This window comes from Danio rerio, chromosome 9 (genome assembly GCF_049306965.1).
Source record: "Danio rerio strain Tuebingen ecotype United States chromosome 9, GRCz12tu, whole genome shotgun sequence".
Lineage (NCBI taxonomy): Eukaryota > Metazoa > Chordata > Actinopteri > Cypriniformes > Danionidae > Danio > Danio rerio.
In genome coordinates this window covers 14,293,050-14,311,932 of record NC_133184.1, presented here as the reverse complement: position 1 = coordinate 14,311,932, position 18,883 = coordinate 14,293,050, and the positions used below count along the sequence as shown (strand labels likewise).

General features: G+C 36.6%; 1 protein-coding gene across 2 annotated transcripts in view; it reads left to right on the top strand.

The window, feature by feature from the left end:
- The first annotated feature begins 4,298 nt into the window (after nt 1-4,298).
- ttll4 (tubulin tyrosine ligase-like family, member 4) overlaps nt 4,299-18,883 on the top strand; it is a 31,282-nt gene continuing 16,697 nt past the window's right edge. The window contains 6 exon segments of one of the 2 annotated variants that reach the window (NM_001430833.1): nt 4,299-4,392; nt 10,027-11,372; nt 13,170-13,240; nt 13,350-13,404; nt 17,059-17,177; nt 17,327-17,437. In NM_001430833.1, the coding sequence (NP_001417762.1) occupies nt 10,105-11,372; nt 13,170-13,240; nt 13,350-13,404; nt 17,059-17,177; nt 17,327-17,437 (1,624 nt within the window). In that variant the 5' untranslated portion in view covers nt 4,299-4,392; nt 10,027-10,104. 2 annotated transcript variants of the gene reach the window in all.

Here is an 18,883-nt window from a genome sequence, read left to right as displayed (position 1 = left end):
TGCAAAAATATAAAAGGCAGTTTTCTAAAAACTATAAGTATCTGAAACAGTTAAAGACACTTACATGGCACTCCCGTATGAGCTTTTCCACTTTTTTTTATACAAGTACACCAGCAACAGAGAACGACATCTCTCATCTCATCCCAGATTTAATGTGAGGTCTTATGCAACAAAAGTATAGAAATTAGTAATAATGCCTAATAATAATACTACACAAATAACAGGATAAAAAAACTGCTGTATGGCACACACAAACTGCTTGTCTTTTGTGGGTAAAAAAACTGTAAACATTTTCTTCATTAATCTGAAAAAATGAGCAAACAAATATTAGTAGCGTAGCTATTTATATACAGTATTACATAAAAACACAGTTAATTACATCACATCATCAATGCTGTAAAAGGAACTTTATGAAATGGAAAAACACTAGCTGTGCATAAACTCTGTTGAATAGCTATATTAGGCTAACCAACAAGTTCACTGTTGTTTGTCCACCCCACTTTAATGTTGCCTGATAAAACTAGGCTGCTGAATAAGCTTGAACAGCATGTGTCTTTTCTGAAAGAATTTATTTAACACAGTAAAAATGATAAACTGTTAATGCTGACTTCTTAACAATCTCACTGTTGATCTGCTCCTTCAAAATGTCGTCTGGTCACTGCCGTTGTTGAGATACAAATGCAAACATCTCAATTAAATCCACAAAATTGAGTCAATTTTTTTAAAGTAAACCTGAAGCCATCTTTCCTCAATTGTATTAGCTTAATTGGTTTTTCAAATGAAGCCTGATAATTGCACAGGTTTGCTTAAAAAATAAGTAAAATTTATCTCTTGGTTTTATTAGCAAAATCTACAAGCCTTAAGATTAATTTTTTATGTTGTAGATCTTTATGTATGAACATAGCCTATTTTTCATGACTACTATATTTTGCACATGTGGCTGACGTTTTAGAATAGTCTACAGCATTTCAGAAAATGTAATTGTCAAAACCCATAATAATGTTATCAGAAAAATATAAATTAAACAGAAATTAAACATGTGAGGGGGTGGCACTGTGGATAGCGCTGTCGCCTCACAGCAAGTAGGTTGCTGGCTCAAGCCTCGCCCTGGGTCAGTTGAGATTTCTTTGTGGAGTTTGCATGTTCTCCCAGTGTTCCATGGGTTTCCTCCGGGTGCTCTTGTTTTCCCCACAGTCCAAAGACATGCGCTATAGGTGAATTGTGTAAGCTGTAATGTAATGTAATGTAATGTATTTTTTATTTAGTGCCATGTCAGCAACCAAGGCTATCTTCATGGCAGGAATCTTTCAACAATAAATATACAATTTAAAAATCAACAAACAAAATAAAACATAAATTAAATAAGATTTTTTGTGTTAATACATGATAAAAATTCTAAAATATTTCCTGGTTCCACTTTGTCAAAAATGTCCTTAAAAGAGTTCATTTCATAAAAAGTCCTTCTGGAATCAGTAAAAGCAGGACAGTCCAGTAAAATATGTTTTACAGTGATAGGAGTTTTGCAGCACAAACACTGAGTAGGGTTTTCACCTTGGAGCAAAAATCCATGTGTAATTCTCGTATGTCCAATACGGCATCTGGTAAAAACTACTTGATCAAATCGATTCTTAAAATGTCTTAAAATTCTGTGTGAAACTTCAGGTTGGATTTCATGTAGTTTATTGTTTTCTAATGCATCCCATTCCTTTTGCCACTTGTTTAAAATGTAAGCGTTGATAAAAGGTTTCATCTCTGACGGAGGAATTTGGCATTTGTTTATTACTTGTTTCAAAGCATCTTTAGCAGCTGCATCAGCTCGCTCATTGCCTAAAAGCCCGACATGTCCAGGAACCCAGCAAAAAATGATGTGATAAAACTGATTTTGTAGTTGGTGAACTTTAGTTAAAATATTGTCAATCAAAGGATGATCATTTGTTGAAGATTCCATAACTTGGAGGCATGATTTAGAGTCTGTGAAAATGATGGATTTCTTTTGTTGTGCATTTTCTATGTACTCCAATGCTAAAAGTAAAGCGCGGGCTTCAGCTGTGAATATGGAGCATTCTTTAGGTAGACTGATTCCATGACTTTGTTCCCCTGTCACCATTGCTGCTGCTACATTACTTTCCATCTTTGAACCATCTGTGAAGATTGGTATGTGCTGAGAGTATTGAGTTCTGATATCCAGGTATTGTTGTTTGTACATATTGGGATGAGTAACTCCTTTCTTCTGGTGTCCTAGCTCCATATTGATTATAGGCATCTTTAAATTCCAGGGAGGCAATGAGTTGAAGTGTATTTGTTTTAAAATGTCCAGGTTTAAATTTAAATTTTGCAAGTGTGAATTGATACGTAAACCAAATGGTCTGATGGTTTTTGGCTTACTTTCGTATAATTGTACAAACTGAGGTTCGAAAACTGCAGTATAAGCTGGGTTATTCTTATTTGCCTTTAGTTTGATAGCATATTGTAATGAAAGTTTCAGCCGTCTATTTTGAAGTGAGGGTTCGTTAGCTTCAATGTACAGACTCTGAACGGGTGATGTTCTGAATGCTCCTAAAGCAAGCCGTAATCCTTGATGGTGGACTGTATTGAGGATTTGTTTATAAGATTTCCTGGCAGAGTCATAAATTATGCTTCCATAATCCAAACGAGATCGAATGAGTACTCTGTACAATCGTAAAAGTACAGTTAAGTCAGCACCCCAATTTGTTTTTGCCAACACTTTGATTATGTTCATAGCTTTGAGGCACTTGTTTTTCAAAAATTTTAAATGAGGGATAAAAGTCATTTTGTTATCAAAAAGGAGACCTAAAAACTTGATTTCTTTAACAACTTTGATCATATTTCCATTGATAAAAAGTTCTGGATCATGATGAAGTGATCGCTGGATACAAAAATGTGTACAAACAGTTTTTGTTTTAGAGAACTTAAAACCATTTTCGACAGCCCACTGGTTAATTTTGTGAATATTTAACTGCAATTGCCTTTCAATTGTATTCATGTTCTTCCCTCTGTAACAGATACATAAATCATCCACGTAGATGCTGCAGAACATATTTGGAGCAATGATTTCCACAATGCTATTTATTTTAATACTGAAGAGTGTGACCGAGAGTATACTTCCTTGAGGAACTCCGAGTTCTTGTTGGTGGGTATTTGAAAGGGAATTTCCCACTTGGACTCTGAAGTTTCTTCTAGTGAGAAAGTTTGAAATGAAGGTAGGAAGTTTTCCTCTAAATCCCATTTGGTGAAGATCTTTTAAAATTCCATATCTCCATGTTGTGTCATAAGCTTTTTCTAAATCAAAGAAAACAGCAACAACATGTTCTTTTCTGATGAATCCATCTCTGATATAAGTTTCTAGTCGGATTAACTGATCCAATGTACTCTTTCCACGTCTAAATAATTGTGTAAGCTAAATTGTCTGTAGTGTATGTGTGTGAATAAGAGTGTATGGATGTTTCCCAGTATTGGGTTGCAGCTGAAAGTGCATCGGCTGCGTAAAACATATGCTGGATGAAATGGTGGTTGGCGACGCCTGATAAATAAAGGGACTAAGCCAAAGGAAAATGAAGGAATACACGTGAGTTATGAGTATAGGCTAATTCACCTTATAATTAGATCTCTGTTAAATTTTATGCCAACCTATTAAAAGAGGTGGATTTTTTTTTCCTAAAAAAGTTAACCTTTTTGCACCCTTTGAACCCACCCGGGCTACGGGCCTGTCATACAGTGTATTTTTGGCTATTCTCACAAATACAACTGTGCTCCGCAACTTGGTTTTGTGGTCCAGAGTCACATATAAGAAATGTTAATAAACATTTCTTCAATTTTCTTTTTATTCATTCATTTTCTTTTCAGCTTAGTCCCTTTATTAATCTGGGGTCGCCACAGCAGAATGAACCGCCAACTTATCCAGCATATGTTTTACGTAACGGATGGCGCTCCTGCTGCAACCCATCTCTGGGAATTTTTTCCTTTTAATTTGAGTTTAAATTTTAGAAATTATGTTTTAAAGACTTTTTGACATTTCCCCCAGCAGTTTCAGTAAGTTTTAAATAAATGTAGTCATTTCAGTAGGCTACTTCAACCTTCAGTTAATTGTCAGGGCTTTTTTTTTCAAATTTCTAGACTTTTAAACAAGTTTTCATTAAATATTTTACATATTTTATTATTATATGGCAGCTTTATTTTTAGTTTTTTCCCCATAGAAATCTATATTTAACATGTATGAGCAGCAATGCAAGTCGAGCAGTGCTTGTGTATGAGTGTATATGTGTATGAGTATGTGTGTGTGTCAGACACAGTAGACAAGGCAGCGGCGCAGGCAGCAGCAGCACGAGGGAAAACGGCACGAGGCGCGAGACATTACCCTGTCATCCCGAGCCGGTAAGACTTTTTTTATCACTTACCACTTACAGACCTAAGTCTTTGTGTAGAAATAATTGTTAGTGTTAAAAAACGTGTTTGTCTCGTACACGAGGACGCTGGTGACGAATGTCAGGAGAAAGTGTTGTTAACCCACTATGAGGCTACTGATGTGTGCGAAGCTAACAGGCTAACAGTTAGCTTTGTATTGGCCGTGTCTCAAAATCTAACGCGGTGTCTACATAGACTTCATTTAACACGACTGACAGCCCTAAACGGACTGTGTAGCTAGGCGGCTCACTAAGATTTGAAACGGAACCTATGATGTATGTTTTGAATTCATTCACAACAATAAATCAGTTTGTGTAGGCTTAGTGAAAGCTCATTGCCAGACCGCCCAACATATTGATTATTCATTTTAACAAGCTGGATTTACGTCTGAAGTGAGTGGAGGTGTTGGCCTTAAAGGGTCTCCATGGAATTCAAGCACAAGTGGAAAGATTAAGCCTTTTAACAGTGTGGTTGTGTCTCAAAATCATCTTGGTGCATTTTTAGGTGCCCACTATCCCAAGAGTTCTTTTAGTTTGTTTTAAGACTACACAGAGACTCAGGCATAAATGCACTTTAGTCTTACTGTGCATTGTGTCGAAGAATACCATGAGCTGTAAATGCATTAATTGATGAATATAAAAAGAGAAAGCAAAAAGTTTGTTTAGCTTCTTGTCACCACATGGCAGGACCTAAAATAACACTGGCCAAATGCAAGTAAACATCAGCATTGACTGACTAACTTAGTGTAAATGAGTTTACTCTCCAGTTGGACATCATTTTGTTTTTGTTATTGATTCTGAAAAGGCCAGAAAACACATTATGGTTTAGCTCAAGCATCAATTTGTAAATTCATTCATTTTCTTGTCAGCTTAGTCCCTTTATTAATCCGGGGTCACCACAGCGGAATGAACCGCCAACTGATCCTGCAGGTTTTTACGCAGTGGATGCCCTTCCAGCCGCAACCCATCTCTGGGAAACATCCAAACACACACACTCATACACTACGGACAATTTAGCCTACTCAACTCACCTGTACAGTATGTCTTTGGACTGTGGGGGGAAACCGGAGCACCCGGAGGAAATCCACATGAACGCAGGGAGAGCATGCAAACTCCACACAGACACGCCAACTGAGCCCAGGCACGACCCAGCTACCTTCTTGCTGTGAGGCGACAGCACTACCGACTGCGCCACTACTTCGCCCTAAATTTGTAAATCCTTTGTGTAATTATATGAATATGCAATCTAATGCTAATTTGATCTTTTTCAAATGAGCTTTTCATAACAGTGTTTTCCTTGTTGAGTTTGAGTAAAAAGGTTAATTTGGAAGTGGAACATGTTAAACATCTGTCCATATTTGTCATGAGATTAGGTTATAAATTTGTTGCCTGCATATATTATAATTCGCTGTGTGTTTCCATGAACATTTAAAGGGATAGTTTACTCAAAAATGAAAATTTTGTCATCATTTATTCAGTCTTTGCTTGTTTTAAACCTTTTGTTTCTTTCTTCTGTTAAACACAACAAAAGATTTTTTAAAAAGTGCTGAAAAAACCTTTAACCATCAACTTCGTTAATAATTTGTTTTTTTGCTATGGAGATCAATGGTTACAGGTTTTCAGCATTCTTCAAAATATTTTCCAACATAAGAAAGAAACTTATAAAGGTTTGGAACCACTTGAGGGAGAATAAATATTGATTAATATGTTCTTTTACGGTGGAAAAAAAATCAAAAACAAAATCTCAATTAAATAAACATTTTAATTCTATTATGATTAATGAAATATTTATTTTATGTTTTTGTCCTCATAGGTAAATATGCTCACATATTACAAGTGAGAGATGTTTGAATGAAGGATCCATTACTTTATTTTTAAAATAATGGAAGTAAAAACACACCATCTACGATTATTGAATATTAATGCTAAACAACTGAAATTACCTAAAACGAGGCTCTCTGATCTCCCCACTCTCATCACCTCTACTAAACTGACCAATCACAAAGCTTGTGCTGCATGTCACTGTGACGTGTAGTTGAATTCTTTAAAAGGTGTGCGGGCATGCGAAGGTTGCGCCGGACCATGCACTTGTGCTTGGCAGAAGCATGTCAGAATATTATAATAAGTATAAATCATAATATAAAAAGTATAAATTAGCCTTGACAAAGTGGGGTCACGTGACTCCACGCGCGGTAGGAAAAGCAATTGAAAAAATTAACCTGGAAAAATTTTATCTTTTATAAGTTCTAAATGTTGATTTCACTGGGCTATTAGGACTTAAATCAAAATCTCGATTAATTGACAAACTTGCAAATAACACCCTTTTTCTCCGGTCTACCTTTAAAACGAGCACCTCAAATTCACAATCTGTTCAAAGTTGACAGTGGCTGATTTATACATCTGCATCAAGTGATCGGCATGACCCACGTCGCCTGCCTTATGTGTAGCCGTTCATTGATATACGCAGGGGGGATTTATGTTCCTCTGTGTCGAGTTTCTTCATGGAGGTTTTGTTTTTTCTGAATGCTACCTTTAATGTACAAGAAGATAAATCTCACACAGGCTCTCTGCTGTCCGAATTACAAATTACCAATTACAAAGCTTGCGCTACATGTTGTCGCAATGTGTAGGTACATTTTTGGGAGGTACATGGGTATGCGAAGGCTGTGCTGGACCATACGCGTGCTCTTAATGCAAAAGTATACTGTAAATCAGCCTTAACAGAGCGGGGTCACGTGTAGAGCTGTAAACTTACACTAGTCTCACGGTTCGGTTACGATTATCATGCCATTGATTCGGTTCAATTCAATATCTCGGTGCATCACGGTGCATTGACTGTGCTTTTTATACACAGTTTTATATTTTCTTCACAGCAGCAATTCTTGTATTATAATGTATGATATATTTATATTTATATATTATTTGTAATACAATTTTGTCATTTAATACCAACAGCCAGATACATAAACTGTACCTTTAAACAACACGAGCATTTAGCAAATAATATAAACAAATGTAAATATCCAGCTCGTTTTCTGATCCTTGTCTAGTTCTCTTACACCCCTTTGATTGGTCAAACCCTCAACAAAAACAGTTGCTATTGGCTCTTGCGGGCTGCGCTCTTCACAGAGTGATACTGATAAGTGGCAGACGGCAGCGGCGATCATAGCTGATCCATGATAGACACGGTGGAGAAGACTCTGCAGACACGTGCTCGTGTCTGTATCTCGAAGTATCGCTGTAAAACAGCCGAGAGGAGAAGAAAAGTCAGCCAGCAGGTCAAATGGGTGCGTGCGTGCGTGCGTGCGTGAGAGAGAGAGAGAGAGAGAGAGAGAGAGAGAGAGAGAAATTGATTACTTTCATTCTCTCAATCGCAGTGAAATAGGGGCTTCTGCTGTAAATTTCAGCGAAAGACTGATCCAGCAAACACACACAGTGAAATTGTGCACAGTTTATGAGTTCTAAGTAGTTTGTGCGTTGTAAATGCTCCCGCTCGCCTCCCTCGCGACAGAGCGGATATGAGATAAATGACGTCAGTACATAATAACCGGGTTTGATTATTACTGAACTGAAACCAAATTGTCTGCGTCTGCATTACGGTAGGGCTGTGACGGTAACAGATTTTCTGTTACCGCGGTGATGAAGCAAGAAATCAAGCAGTATGTCGGTTAACCGTGCATGTGTGTATATATATATATATATATATCTATATTTATCTATATGCGCTACATAGCAGGGACGTTAAGGATTAATTCATTGTAGGTAACCCCAATAGACCTCATTAATGACATTTTAAGTAGGCTATGGACTTTTAAAGTCTAAGTTATGCTTTGCGCTGAGATGTGTCCATGCGTTCGTCCTAATCGGACGTGCTGCGCGCGTGCACTGTCGTTGGTACTTGGAGAACGCAGCATCTCTCGAAAAAGAGACAGATCGAGTCAGATAATATTTTGGAGTTAGCTAATATTTTGATTATTGATTTGGTGTTACTCAGCCCTGAAGCAATTTTTTTCGCTCATTTCTTTGTTTTCTTGTAAATACAATCTTTTCCTTCTCCTCACAATTAAAGAACCTTTAAGGCATTTTAAATCATAACCTGCCAACTGTTTATTTATTTATTTTCTTTAACATTTATGTTCAACCTCAGCCCTAGACATTTGAGTCGTAACACTGATCAATGAATGTTTGTCATAAACAGTCATGATATAGGCTGCTCAATTAATTTTGATCATACAGTTTACAAAGATACATTATTTCAAAACTGAATATTTCACTTTTATTAAATTTATATTATAATTGTATTTAGCAGGCAATGTTTGTGTTTTGGCCATGGCATAAAGCGGACCCGGAGGCACATTGCTTCATCTTAAAGTTTATTCGTTATTCTTGATTCTTGACAGTATTCTTCAGTAGTCACCTGAACTCAACGCAAGAAAGGAGAAAAGTGCAGCGCTGAGGATTTGTTCGATTCCTAGATTATGTAGGCTATTTAAAAAATTTATATTCTATAAGGGCTATTAATAACTGTAATTTTCCAAATGGGAGTTTGCATGGTCTGCCCGTGTTCGCGTGGGTTTCCTCCGGGTTCTCCGGTTTCCCCCACAATTCCAAAGACGGTCCAGGTGAATTAGGTAATCTAAATTGTCAGTAGTATAGCTTCTGTAAAAAAGACCTACATTTGATCAGCCTTTTAGCCTTTTTACTGATATTCCTGTGCCAGTTTGACACTGTACATTAAACTGAGGATAGTTTAATGAGGCTACTTCACAACACTCCGTCATCTGAATCGGGAAAATTAGATCGATTATAGGTTCTGAATGTCGATTTTGATTATTTTTTTATTTATCATCCAGCCCTACGCCGGATCGTACGTGTGCGCTTGATGCAGAAGTATAATGCTGTGTTCACACCAGACGCGGAACGCGTGGATAAATCGCGCTATTCACACGTAAATAGCTGCGTGAGTTTACTCGCTTTATTCGCGCATCAAATCTGCTTCATTCGCGCGTCAAATTCACTTAAGAACAGACGCGGATTCGCGTGATGGGCAGGGCTTCTGTCTGCCCGGTGACTGTAGCTTTGTTGCTAGATGGGTAACATGGATTTTATGAAGAAAATAACAGTGTTTATGTGCTTTATGAAGGCTGAAAAACAGCGTCGATACGTTTAGGGCCGTTTCTGAGTCTACTAGATTCTTTCAGAGGTGCAGCCAGCTCTATGAGCTTATAAACTCTTCCAGTAACTTAACGTGGATGACGGAGGCTTTCAGCGGTGATTCTAACTGAGCCGAGCCCAGTTTGATGAACTTTTTGTCAGTGTCAGCTGTAGGACTTCCCTCGGGACACCTACAACAGGCGATACGTCACAATCACGCGCCCACAAGATCAAGCTCCCGATTGGTTAACACAGCGCGAATGTCCGCTGAAGTTCAGATTTTCGAACTCGACCGATTCGTGCGAAACGCACATTAATCAGCGCTAAGACTGTTGCTTATTAACGGGGGAGAGTCTGACTGTTTGTAATTAGTCAGAATCTATGTTGCTAAAAGGCAACAAAATGCATTGAGTGCTATCAATAACCACTGTTATTTTTCTCTGATTTACAGCCTTGGCCCTTCTACCCTTTGCTTCTTCACTTATGTGTGTGCCTGAGCCTATGCCAGGGGGGTGTGAGATGGCAATTGATGGCCTCCAGTGGAGCTGAAGACGTAAGGAATGGGGCATCCTGGCCAGCCCTCATAGTCCAAGCCAAGTCTGCTGTAGTTCATTCGCCCAATGCACGAGGCGGCTTCATCGCTGAAAGAAAGAGATCGCAGGGCAGCTCGAGTGATTCAGTGCCTCACCCCAATGTGAGAGTGCTGTACGATCAGCCCTACTGTATCTCAGGGACCCCCACACAACGTGCCTATCCACACGTGCCTACAGTACGAGTCAACCGTGCACAGAGCACAAGTACAGCTTCTCTGAACGGTGCTAGCAATGGTTTAAGGACGCAAAGCGTTTTGTCCAAGAGCTTGCCACATATTAACACTACTCCCGCTGCATGCCATCGTCAACCCCACTGGAAACTTGAATCACTTCGGTTCAAGTCTGGGCTGTTAGGAAAAAGGGCCTTTTCACCTCAGCTGTCTGTTTGTCCTGCCTGTCCTTCCCCACCGAAGTCGTCTTCTCAAAGAGGCGTAATTGAGAAAGTCATGCCTACCAATCAGTCTTCGCCTTGGACGAGTAATAAGCTCAGGAATAACAGCAATGGTGTTGTGCGGCCCCCAAACGCCAAAATGCCAACATTCTCTAAACAAGAGATGCACAGTCCTGCCAATGTCATGTCCAGTTGTAATGGGACATTTTCACGAGGCCTCAAAGTAGATGCAATGAAGCCTCCTCAACCGAGTGTGCCTTTGAAAGACATAAGCACAGATGTGATTTTGAACCACGGCAAGGCTGTTAAGGATTTGAGGCAGTTTGAAAAGATTAAAGTGGATAACGCAAATGAACTGGACTGCTGTATGGGACACGGTGTTAATGAAGCTCCTCAGAGAGTGACAAAAATCAGCTCTGAGGCAGAGTTCAATGCCAGTGCTGTGCTAAAACCTAATGTACATGCAAGACAAAGGACACTCAATGGCTTGAGCAATGTAAAACGAATCACTGTTGGTGCTGTGCCCGTCTGCCTTAATGATGAAGAGTCTCGTTTTGCACCCATGGAAACCAACAGTGCCCTCAGTTTTGGTATTATAGCGGATGAGAAGTGCCCCTCTGATGTGGTTTGTATTGGAGGTGATTGTGCCATTCCAGAGGTGACCGGCCATGATATTTCTCCTCAGTCGCCATCTGTTTACACCGTGACAAACCAGATTTCTGCCATTCAGCTCACAAAAGAGGAAAGTTGTCAGGCCTCTCCGGTGGGCCCACTTAACGGAGAGGCGGGCGATGATAATTCTGAGATTCAAAGGTGTGTGCACATTTACTCGATGAACTGGTTTTGTATATTCATAGTGCTTGTAATTTAAAACTTTTATTAAAGGAGTCTTTTATGTTCTCCAAGTCTGCATTTGCTTGCAATACAATAAAGTATAAACAAACAATAGTATTGTGAAATAATAAGCTATTCCATTTTAAATAACTGGTTAAATATATTTAAAATGTATATATAAAACTGTTTTAAATATTCACATAATGTATTGTATGTTTAAAATACATTTTAAACTGTTTATACATTTATTTATTTTTTAATTTCATATTTTAAATTGCTCAAGAAACATTTATTTATTATTATCATCATCATCATCATCATCATTATTAGTGTTCAAAACAGATGTAATTTAAAAAAAATCACCAACAATTCATTCTAAAAACACTTTCAACCAAACTGTATTTACCAGTGTTTTTTTTTTTTTTTCAAGAAAAGTGGTTAAAAATGTACTTGTTCACAGCTAGGGTTTGCTTGTTTTGACACATTATTTAAAATGTGTGGCAAAAAAAAAAAAAAAAACTATTGTGAATTTTTTTGGGATGATGCAAGTAAACCTTTTCTGCAGGACCTATTGAGCCATTAGAAAAATGTGTTTAGCCCTCTATTATTTCATTCATAACAGTCTTAAAAAGGTCTAAAAAAAGTCTTAAATCTGACTATATGAAACCTGCAGAAACCCTGAGTAAATGATTTATCTCTTTTTTTTTTTTTTTTTTTTTTGTAGTTTTTGATACAATTTATATTGTGTTGAGTTGTTTGAAACAAATTTCTTTCACTGAACTATTTGGAAACTACTCAAGCATTTTTGTTTTGCATTTTGGATTCCGTTTGTTTGCATGTGCTTTGGTTGATCTGATCGCAAGTAGACAACACATTCCCATATACACCAGGCTATTTATTTGGTATTTTGGTTTGGCTAAAGATTTAGTCTATTTTGTCCACTTTTAACCACTCACCTCATGAAAAAGTTGAGGGTTGGCTTTTGTGTCTGTTTGAATTCATTGAGTCATCCAAACTAGAAAAGCAGTCCATCAAATATACTTTTTGCAACTTTGTGGTTGAAAATGGACAAACTGAACCTTTTTAGCCCCCTTTTACACCCATATTTAGAAAATCTTTTTTAAACAGGTCTTAATTTTCCTTTGGTCATGTATTGCTACCCAATCTGACCAAAACCCATACCATCACCAACAATACATCTCAATAAAACTTTAAACCTTTTATTTAAAAAGTTAATTTTTAACTCTATCATAATGGTTTAATTATTTTCCTTACAATAACATTTGTTCTTCAAGTGCTTCATGTATTTACTGCTGAGGACACTGACCTGGACAGATTGTTGTGCATAGATTTAGTTTCTTAAAGTTTTTAAAACTTTTAAAACATTTAATCATTTTTAAATGTATGTAGAACATTTAAAATTTTTAAATTTTAAATGGAGTAGAGCTTGCTTGTTTTTAAACAATTCATTTTTATTATTAATATATGATTATATCATTAAATTATAATATGTTTTTGATAGGACAAATAAAAACCTTTTTCATCTGGGTCATTTGAAAAATTCCTTAGCTTTTAGCCCTTTATAAGTCTAAAATTTCATTCATAATGGTATTAAAATGTCCTAAATTTAACTCTGTGAAACCTGCAGAAACCCTGTATTTAGTGTTGTTCATTAGTGATTAGACTGACAAAAATGCACCTTAAAACCAGTTGCATACAGGCCCTGTAAGCTCAGATTTCTTTTTTTTATTTTTTTATTTCTGCATCACTCTCCAGGCAGGGTATGCTCCTGGATGTTGATGAAGAGGAGCTTCCAGATAAGCTGGAGGATGACTTCAGTGATGATGGTAACTGTGTCTCTCTGTTTGGCAAGAATTAATTTTAATTTTTAAATATATATTAGGTTGTATTTTGTTAATGTCTGACTGTATGTAATGTTACTTTTCCATTCCTCAGATGACTTTGATGATTGTGATGTCTCCTCAACAGCATCCATGGCTGCTTCGTCCAAGTAATTATTACATTTCTTACTTTTAATTACTTGTTTTAGTACTTTAGGAGACTTTTACATTTTTTAGGACACTTAAGACGGATACGATTCTGTACAGTATGTGTAAGAAGGAAAAAAATCACATGGATACCGATTTACTTAAAACAGAGTCAGGCCTTGTTCATATGTGGAAATTTATTTGATATGAATCTACAGTGTAAGCAGGTAGATCAGATTTTCACCTGTTAATGCAAGTCACGCTTGACCTAGTGAATGACATCAACTCAGAACGAGAGCGAGAGCATAACATTCGCCATGTAACCATTATAAACAAATATAAAACTATTGCATAGGTCACATGCACAAATCACACCATGGCCCTTAACGTTAAAATGCCTAGATTAAAAAAAATATGGCCAAATGAGAACTTATCTGTCATAAACTATAGTAAAACGACTTGTCAAAAAGAATTTTAAAAATGAAACTTTGCGCACAGATTAAATACAAGAACAGGGAAAAGGGTGCTCTTTTATTATCAGCTGTCAGTCAGTGCCCACTTTTATTTATTTATTTTTTGTTCATTGTGCCTTTGCTGTGTGCTTTGCTTTGCGCTGTTCATTGTGCCTTTGCTGTGTGCTGTGTAACTGCAGACAAGTGGATACGAGTCACTTTTAAAAGATGATGTAAGCAGGTCATCAAAGAATCGAATACAGTCACAAAATCGGAATTGACCATCAAGATCTGCAGTGTTAATGCGGCCCTTATTTTATATCTTGAAATTTATCTCATCCAAATGTAAATCATGTTTTATTTTAATCATAATTACTAAATGAAAATGAAATTTATTAATGAACTTATTCATTAAATGACTAAGACTCTTACAACTGATTGAATCAGCAAATTTACTATTTTATTATAAGGTTTCCTTCCTTTTTTCCGTATATTTCTGTCATCAATTTCTTATTTTCAGTTAATAATCATTGTTCTCAGGGTCTCACCCTAAGAATGGTGGTCTTTTCATGAAAAATAGCCTCACTAGTAGTCTCTAGCAAAACATTTAGTTATAGACTACAAAAGAAACTTAGCTTTTCAGTTTAGCATTGTGTTTTTTATCTGCAAAAAGCATATTGATGTTAAATATTAATATAATAAAAAATATTGTTGCTATTGCTAAATACTGTTTTGTCTAAATATGAATTAATAATAATTCAAACGCACCCTATGACGTCATTTTTTTGTCATTAAAATGTTTTTGCTATTTTGAATTTTTTGGCAAAATCTATCAAACTCCTCCTAGGCCGTGTGCCCGATTTTTCACAATAACCATGCTGACCAAAAGTTATTCAGGTTATATTATAAGTTATATTTAAGTTGATTCGACAAACCGTTTTTCATTTAACTTCACAAAAATCTAAAGTAGCTTGCGAAAATGGACTTGAGGCGAAATCTTCGTAATGCATTGGGATATTCACACCAAACCTAGTGTGGGTTATGACAACCATGGTCTGAGATAACCTGTAGTGCTTCGTTGCCCAAATGGTAGTGTTGTTAATACCAAATAATATTTTGGAATTTAAAATGACCTTGCTGAAGAAATTATTAATAAATAATAATAATGAATAAATAAAAAAAACAAACAGAACCTGTTGAACTTTTAAACTGGTAACTAAATAATTCCCTTTACACATCATGATCCAAGCACTGTTTCCCTCTGAATTTTAGTTCAGCTACAGTATTTAGCAAATCCCCGTTTTTATCTTTTTGCTGATCTAAAGATCTCTTTCTGCTAGCTAATCCTGGCTTTGTGCTGGTTGCTGGTGATCTGCCAAAAGCTTACTTTTGACTGAGATTTTGAGGGCAAACTAAGGCTGACTGTGTAAGCTAGATCACAGTGGAAGAGTCTTAAAACTTTGCATGTTTCTCCTCTAGTCACCTGACATTACCATGGTGATGACCAACACAGAGGAGGACCTGACTGCTTTTTTTATTTTCTAGTGGTTGCTGTCAGAGAAAAGCTTTAAAGCCAGAGGCCTGTAGAAAGCTCCCACAATTGTTCTTCTACGATAGAAGTAGAACTATCCCTCTATAACAGGAAAATGAGTCTCTGGTGAATTGTGTTAGCCTCGTGGAGCCATTGTCATGAAGTGACGTCCAGCTGCTGGGTTTGTTTGTAGTAAAGGTTTTCTGGTTTTGTTTTCTCCACTCAAAGTAAAGGCCCATGTTGAGTGTAAGCTCAAACTGATTTACCATTTTGGATCAACTTTAGTAGTTCTTCATGACTGTCACGTGAGTTTATTTATTATCTGTCTTCCGCTGACTTAAGTTGATTTATATCACAGAATGTCCAAGATTAGTTTGTTGTTGTTGTAATCGCTTAATGAAGTGGTTTATAGTTGGCTGTTGATGGATACTTAAACAACAATATTTTTTAAATTTTTAATTATATATATTTTTTTATGACAAATTCAGAATTTAGACAGTTACTTTTTGTGTACACTTTTTGGTAAATATGTGTTTTTAACAAACCTGACAGTGCTACACAATATTTACATTAATCTTGAGTTCTCAATAAATAAACATAGAGGATGTGCAGGCCTATCATTGCACCAAGATACATTGCGATAAATGTTATTGTCATTTTAAGGCCATTTAATGCCACTAACTGCCAGAATGACAACATATAATCATCACAATGCAAGTAAACTCTTCCAAAGAACACATTCTTCTTGAAGATTTCATTTTAATCACAGTAATTTTAACAATTGAATAATTATGCATTGCAGTCAGAATGTGAAAATGCATATCTTAAAAAAATTATAATAATAGTAAATGTTAACAAAAAAGTGCAAAGTAAAGAGTAACGGAGGCTGCGATATCAGATCTATTTTCAGTTGTCAGACACCCACATAAAAATTATACTAATGGTATTTACGGTAAATATTATAGTGGGTTTTTTAACCACACTGACACCTCTAACAGAGAAAGAGAACAGCCAGCTAAATGTTTCTAGAATTGGTTTTTATGTCTGGGCGAAATATAGGCATGGGCTGGTATAAGATTCTGACGTTATGATAACCTTGGATAACAAAATATCAAAGTTTCACAGTGTTATTGCTACTATAAAATATATTCTTTTTAAATGCCTGGGTAAAAAGCTAAAACTGTTTTTCCCCTTTGAACACTACATATTTTATTTTGAGAAACATTTATAATATTTTGGAGCAGTGAACATGTCAGGCTAAATAATTCAAATGAGTCATTGCCTTCTGTCTTCATTAGTTAAAAAAAACAAATTTCTTTTACAATTTAAAACGGGATCTTTGGATATCTTTTCTTCTGGAGATACTGTTGTCATAAAAAAAAAATGTAAATAAAAAAATCTTTACCCATACTGTAGGACCAGTATTACAGACAATTTTGGCAGTTTTAAAACCTTGACTTCTCTAAACCACGGTATACGTTGAAGATTATTGTCCCAAGACTAGTGATATATATGGCATCACCAATAATGCTTGAGGGTATGTCCATGTGTTGTACGATAAGTCGAAATATAAATTATTGTGACAGGCTTTGAGGTGTTAGATAATTTGTTAATATTGAAAAATTGTTGTAAGTGTGTTCAGAGTGTGTTGGTCATTTGTGGACCTGCTAATGATCCTTGCTTGTGTTTTTTAGTGTTGAGGAGCCTATTAGTCCTGATGTGGAGGGAGATTTGGTGGAGAGATCAGCTCTTGTTCCCAGTCTTTTCCCCCACATGCCCTCCACCCTATACTTCAGCACTGCCAATGAAAGAGGTTGGCACACAAACAAAAACACTGACTTCTAATGCATATTTAATTGTTATTACACTAGAATTATTTATTACCACTGTCAGACTTAAATTGGACTTATTTTGCATAGTTCTTTTTTTAATCTCTGTTGTAACTTTCTTCTCACTTCGCAGTGGAGCTGTTGCCCGCTGAACAGATGAAGTTACTCAAATGGAAGATTACTACAGTCACTCCAAATGTTGTGAAAAACACCATTTTCAGATCACACTTCAAAGCTACCAAAAGTGAGTCAACAGCTTTTCTTTTGTTGTTTGTTGTTGTTGATAGTGTTTAGAATGTCAACGATTGTTTAGCTTAGGGATCTGCTTGCTTTAATGATGGAATGCCACTAGGGTTGTCATGGTATCAAAATTTCAGTGTGTGGTACCAATATCATTGAGAATACATAGTTCTGTATACTCACCCTGAATATACACGTTTCGGTAGACTAATTATCTCAGACAAACATAGAACAGCCAAACACTGCAGTGCTTTTAAAAGTAAATGCAACTGATAAATGCAACCTGTATCAGTGTGACAGCTTGTCGTCCTCTAAGAAAACGACTGGTCGCCTAAGCTGAACTGAACTGAACTGAACTTAAACACTAAAAACTGAACTACACTGTTCCAGTTACTATGACCATTTATGTGAAGCTGCTTTGACACAATCTACAATGTAAAAGCGCTATACAAATAAAGCTGAATTGAATTAAATTGAATAATTTTGGTACCAAAGCAAACTAAAAGCATACTAATTAAAAAACACACTCTTTATTAACAAAGTTGAGCTACATTGTAATGAACTTCAGTGGCTGTTAGTCATAGGGAAGGAGGTGTAGAACCAACAAACAATCGATAACTTTAATAAATAAATAAACACACTACAAATGTACGACGGTGTCAGCCCCTCAGGAACAACTGAACAATTAAACTGAAACTAAACATTACATGTTACAGGCCTGGTCTTCTCTTGTCTGTCGTCACTCCTCTTTTTAGCTCCGTGAGACTCGAGACCGGAGTGATGCTTAGGCGATGCTCATTAGCAGTTACATCACCACACTCCTTGTGACACATTTATATGGTTTAAAACAGTGGTCCTCAACCTTTTTGTAACTGTGGACTGGTCAACGCTTGACAATTTTGCTGCGGACCGATGGGAGGGGGGTTGTTGTGTGTTGGTGTCGGGTGGTTGGAGGCCCATCGCTTGCAAGGTGACCAGTCGTTTTCTTAGAGGACGACAAGCTGTCACTCTGATACAAGTTGCATTTATGGACAAAATTAAAAGCACTGCAGTGTTTGGCTGTTCTATGTTTGTCTGAGATAATTAGTCTACCGAAACGTGTATATTCAGGGTGTCCGTGGGGTTGTAAGAGGTAGTAAATGAAATTAGCCAAAATTAAGGGTTTAATAATTTTTTATTATTTTTATTATTTGTTACGGCCCAAACTCAAAACTGGCTCGAATAACAACAACATTCAAGGTTTGAGCCGAACATATGAAAGACACAGACGTTTGAATTGTTAAATTGTTAAACAGTATTAAAAAGTAATAAACGTCTGACGGCGTATTAAATTTTCGAGCCCGATTCTTTTTATAAATTTTCAATTTGTCTTTATTCTAAATTTTGCGTGGATTTATTTATATGTTGAGAGTAGGATCGGAGCGCTGTCATGTAAGGTGGTCGTTGCGCA